The 6,000-nt window shown below is 38.5% G+C and overlaps 1 protein-coding gene across 1 annotated transcript; it reads right to left on the bottom strand.

Annotated features, from left to right (window-relative positions):
• Positions 1-259: 259 nt before the first annotated feature.
• Positions 260-5,219, bottom strand: gdap1 (ganglioside induced differentiation associated protein 1). Its single transcript, XM_035413052.1, has 6 exons — positions 5,029-5,219; positions 3,860-4,052; positions 2,971-3,144; positions 2,269-2,363; positions 1,354-1,468; positions 260-940 (listed from the first exon to the last, which is right to left on the bottom strand). Exons 1-6 carry the CDS (start codon positions 5,191-5,193, stop codon positions 588-590), a joined length of 1,095 nt encoding a protein of 364 aa, XP_035268943.1. The 5' UTR covers positions 5,194-5,219; the 3' UTR covers positions 260-587.
• Positions 5,220-6,000: the final 781 nt, after the last annotated feature.

Genomic DNA, 6,000 nt, shown 5'->3' with positions numbered 1-6,000 from the left:
CGCTCTTATCCAGAGCGACTTACATTGTATCCGGTTATATAGCTGGATATATATAGGAGCAATGTAGGTTAAGTACCTTGCAAGTACGGCAGTGTTCTACCGGGGAATCGAACCTGCGACCTTCAGGTTACAAGACCAACTCCTTAGCCATTATACTACACTGCCACCCCCTATACTACACTGCCACCCCTGGTTTGAGAATGAGGTTTCTGAGTGCAATCCATTACAGGGGACACAGCACGAGAAAGTACATTAAGTCATTTTAAACACTTTTATTAACATTTATTTCACATGGAACAGAGCAGAAAAACATATGTAAGCTATCTGTGCTGGTGAGAACCCAAAACTTGTATTGATGAGCAACAAAAAAAAATATTACAAAAAATTGCATATAATTTACATTATATTTTGGAATGGCATACTTTTTACTATCGTATTATTACGATAGTAATAATCAAGTATTATTAATTAAAAATAAATAAAAGTGGCCTCTGTGCATAAACTCTACTACGTTTTTTTTTATAATTTAGGGCTACTGACTGAGCAATAAGCTACTGCAACGATACAGCATACACACTGCCAGTGGCTCAGCTGTACCTCACCAGCCTCTTTTTAAGGTACAAGAAGGCAAAGTAGGTCACTCCTCCCAACAATCCCACGAGCAGAGTGGTGCCCACAAAGGAGGGCGCCCTCTTCCTGGCCACCCGGAATGCCGTGGGCAAGACGGCGGAGATCAGGATGTTGTTGACGTGTCCCAGCACCTTGCGGAAGGCGGGCCGCTCCAGGACGCGCTCGTAGTACGCCTCGACGTTGGCCCGGTTCCCGTTGCCCCAGTACCTCCGCGAGAGGCCCAGGAACTTCAGGCGGTGCAGCGTGACGGCGAGGGAGACGTCGGCCACGCTGAAGAACTCCCCGCAAAGCCAGGCCTGGCTGCCCTCCTCTGTCCCGCCCCACCCCACCCCACAGACATACAATCAGCCCGTGCATGCACAACAGGGGTGGGTTTATTAGGGTCAACTTTAAGGCAACACTTTGGAACTTCTCAAGGGAAGATAAATCTACATAAACAAAAGAGCTCCCTACTTCCTGTCATGAGTTTTCTTTTATGCAGCTTCCTGTAGCAAAATATTGTGTAATTTTTGGCTTATTGAACTTCAATTCAATAAAAAGCACTGGGATCACTTGGAGAGATTTGTAAAGAACCAAATATAATATAATATGTACATCATATATTTTCTGCGATGTTTAAAATACATCTTTTCAAAGAAGTGTCAAAATTTTATTTATCCATGTGGAAGTAATGTATTGTTTAAAACATGCTTTTAAATAACAATTACAATTCTCATCTCCTACCTGGTGTTTCTTCATTTCTCCTCTGAAGTTCTGTCTCCACCTGGTCCATTACATTCTCCAGTTCATCCAGAATTTTCTTCAGGTATTTCATATTGTCATGGTCCTGCAACTTGGACTAGAAAATGTAAAGGCACAATGTTTTATCACCCACCAAATCCATACATTTCCAGAACTGATATATATTATTTCATATTTACAGGGACCATGCAATCAAGATTTTTTTTAAAAGCTTGTATAAATGCATTCTTCAAGGTTAACAAACAACAACATCAGCAGTCAGGTTGAACACAAAATAAGTCCATTTCATGCCCTTTTCCAAAGAAGTGTAGCATCATATTGTAGCCATGGCTGGCTAGTTGGATAGCTGCCACAGTTTGTCCCATTGCAATGGTACAATGTTTACTTCCTGGTTTCAGTCTAGGTAGCTTATTGGTCTGTTCAGTTAGCCAGTTATGTTCCACTATTCATTTTATAGTTGATTTGCGCAAGCGCCGCATGTTGTGTATAAGAAGAGCGTGACTGCCACTAGCAACCCTAGGTCTCTTAATCCCGTGCTTGTGACAAAGCTGTACTTACTTTGCGTGTTAATAAATGAGTGGCACAAAGAGATGATCTGCCTGGTCTGTCCTTTGCTGAAATTGCTGCAATATTATGTAGAATGACCCATGCATGGAAAAAACAGTTCTGCTCTGGTTTGGTCAACACAGCTCAGAGTTGTTGCTTTTTTACACAGACTCTTCAAGGATATTATATTTATATATTTTAATAAATATAAAGCAGTCACTGGCAAGAGCCATCTGTAATCCTGCAGCAAAAAAATGGTTTTCCATGGCCAGTCACACCATGAATAATTCAAATACATCTCAGCATGTGAACATGTACAATGAGTTCGACAGGAACACTGCCACCACTTACTTTCAGGCGTCTCTGTTTGGCGATATACGCCTCCTGTAGCTCTGGGTTCTGCTCAGCGAGCTTTTTCAGCTCTGACTCCGTGTTTCCTATTTGTGCTACACAAAGTCAAACACAAAACCAAAAAATAACATCAGTTGCAATAAAGGGTACCAATTATTTAATATATCCATAATAAAGAGCAGGCTCCACACAGGTAAACTCAATTTCAGTGTAGGGCTTTCAGTAGTGTCTGCGTATGTGTTTTTAATTAGCATGTTAATAACCTTACATAACCAGTTAGGACACTTGTAGTCTGTTCTCAGTCTGAAACACAAAAAACATGTTCCATTGTTGATGCAGTGAAACTTAAAGCTATTTCATGGAGTGGAGTGCAAATATTTCTTGAAAGATGTACCAAGTAATGGGATATGGTTCTCAAATAAGTTAGGGAAACTTAAAGCTGGCCACACATGCTATTATTTTAGCCCATTTAATTAATGTATGTGTGACTATATTAAGAGGATACAAGGGAATGATACTAAAGTGTGACAGGTTCATTAAACTCATGGAATTAAATGAAACAATAATACTAGAATATCATCATAATAAATAAAACAAAATCATATGGCTTACATTGATCTGCCATAAGGAAGCTCAAAAATGACTTTATTTTACTTAGTTGTGCGCCGTTACAAAGGTGCATTCACAGGGAAAATTCCTTACCGCGAATTCTTGTTGTGGCATATGCCGGTATATGAGAGTCCACTGTGATCTCTGGGTGTAAAATGCAACCATGGGTATAGGCATCCATCTGCAAAGAGTCCAGCAGCTCCCGGTAGTGTTGCACCCTGGGATAGTACATACTCCCCTCCTCAGGGATCAGCTTTGGTGTTCCCTCTAATGGAAAATAAAGGACGAACATTTGAAAATAGGGAATTCAGCAATGTACTGCAATACACTGAATCTGAGACAGTGTAACTTTGTCACATAGTACCGCCTGCATATATTTTTTTCTTAACTAAGAATCAAACTGAGAATAAGGTAATAAATACATAACCGAGACTTAACACAGTATAGCATAGAGCATACAGTATGTTCTAGCAAATAAACTGCATGAAAACAGTACTCAAAAACAGTAGGACAACTTATTATTTTTATTCTGTACTCACTTACGCAATTGTGAAACCATATAATACTGTGAACAGATCTTCTGTAGCCATAAATATTCATAAATCTACTTTGTAGTATGATCAACATTTACAAGGAATGTAAAGCATTAACATGCACACCTGTACTTACATGCATATCTTATCCATAGTTCTGCAACAGGCAGGTAGAACATAATAAGGTGCCATGCTGACAGACATAAAACACCAAAAATAGAAAAAAGAAATGATAGAGGTAAATAAAAAGGAAGCACAATTAACAGAATAAGCAAAGAAAAACAAAATATTGTGGTGTGGTACTGATGCAGTAAATGCATGGATAAAAGACACCAAATCCTTTTCGAAAAGAGGGATATGCAAGAAACAGAAACCAAGATTTAATTGAAGTTTGTGTAAAAAAAAAAAACATAGAATTTAAACTGTGTTACTGAGAGGTAAAAACTCACCATCTCTGAAGTTCTGCTCCAGATAATCCATGATTTGGGTTGGATCACAGATAACGTTGTCATCATGGACCAGAACTGGGACCTCCCCAGCAGGGTTTAGACGCATGAACCAAGGCTCATTGTGTTCACTGAGTGGGAGACTCACGTCATATTCCTCACATTTTAGACCCTTTTCAGCAATGGCAAGCCTCACCTTAAAACAAAAAAAAACAATATTCAATAGTTCCGCTATAAAATAGTTTTTTAAAGTGCATTTAAAATGTGTTTATTTAAAAGTGTGTTTATCATTAATACTAGTATGGTATGGTGTTAGTATTTAATATCCCACACGTGTGTGTGTGTGTGTGCGTGCTTGTGTGCTGGGCAAGGAGAGGTGGTTTGTGAACTGTTAACTGTAAAACTGAATTGGACGAACAACAGAATAAGACTATACTGTATATAAGGCTATATTCTATTTTATCAATTTGTGATTCTTTACAACATGTTTTTGGTTAGCTAAACACAAGCTAGTGAATTTGGACAGTCTAGCCCCCCCACTTTGACTCAGCCGTGTGTGTCGGATTATCAGCAATATGTGAGTAAATGTATAAGGCCCACATACCTGGGACTTCATGGTCTAGTTTGTACTTGCAGTGTGTATTTATTTTCTGAGCCACTGACAATATGATACTAGCAGTTGGAACATATAATAGCTCATTTGTGTTACTTATTTCTACTGCCATCTCATTTTTAACTTTTTGTATTCTGAAAGATTTGACTATGTCCGAAACGAGCAAATAGTGTTGTTGTTTCTGTTGTTGGTGGCATCGTCGTCGCCGCCATCATTTTAACAATCCCATCAAGTAATAACGGAATTTCCAGGAAGTACGATAACAAAAATAAAAATCAGAAGTAGGCTACGCATGTTGTAGCCTACTTTAGATGTTTTACCTTTGCGCCAGCGGGCACTGTTAGCATTACATTTGGTAACCATTTCCCATATGTGCCTATTGCCTAACGCTAACGGAGTTATTGTTTACAATAAAATATGCATTTACAACGACACACACATGCATCCAATGTAATGCAGCCTATGCTAACCGGCCAGAGCCTACTCATAGAATGTGCTAGAACGTAGGGCTATTTGAGCTCTGTCCATGCCCAAGGTGCTGAAATTGCATGACGCTCACCTTCTGAGAACTGAATGACTGGGTCCAATGGTAAAGTATTAGTTTAGATTGTCTTTTCGTGTTTTCGATCAATGATGTACTCTCTTCCTGTTTTTCTACAATAGCCTCCTTATTTGTGGACATTTCTGTCTCACCCTGGGACTCGCTGGTGCTATCAGACGCCATTTTATTTATAAGTAGGCTACAATGACACAGGCTACATAGGGGAGGAGCGAAATATCAAGTCACGTGCTGTCGTGCACATATAGCCGCTTTTTACAGTTACTCGAAGCAATACAATTTGGAATGTGCTCGACATTATGAGCAAAATTTGTAAACATACAGCATGCATTTTTTTTTTTAAGTTACAGCACAACAGGTCGATGTATAGCGGTAGTATAGGGGTAATTGAATAAACTACTTCCTATACGAAAACACTATTTTTTACATGTTTGCAGGCTACTGTTTATCTGTGTTTAATTAGAACGGAACATTGTAAACATCCATTATAATTTCAAGAACATTTAAACCATTATGCAATACAATCAGTAGATGTCAGTCTTACACCTTCTGCTGTGGTTGCATTTGGAAAGTACTCTCAACAATAACATATATTATTCGACAACGATATAGGCTATTGTGTTTCAAGTTTATGGACCATTGCTTATTGGGTTTTTAACATGCAACATACATAGATACTAACTTGTAATTTTCAACTGATCTGTATCCGTATATAGGCTAAAACAATATAAATGGAAAACATAATTTACGATTGTGACCATACTGGAGTTTACAACATTTTCCATCTTTCTTTCTTTGATTTCATTGTAGCTTATCCTAAAAGACCCTAACGATGTTTTCGAGAAAATAAATCAAGGTAATGGCCCTGAACAAACGAAAGGAGTTATATAAGATGCTTGCATAATCTAAAGATCAGTTGTGAAAATAATACTGTTTTAAAATAATGTCAAGCCCATGTTAAAGGTGGCTTAC

Source organism: Anguilla anguilla, chromosome 4 (genome assembly GCF_013347855.1).
Source record: "Anguilla anguilla isolate fAngAng1 chromosome 4, fAngAng1.pri, whole genome shotgun sequence".
Classification (NCBI taxonomy): Eukaryota; Metazoa; Chordata; class Actinopteri; order Anguilliformes; family Anguillidae; genus Anguilla; species Anguilla anguilla.
This window is presented reverse-complemented; position numbering and strand designations above follow the sequence as displayed.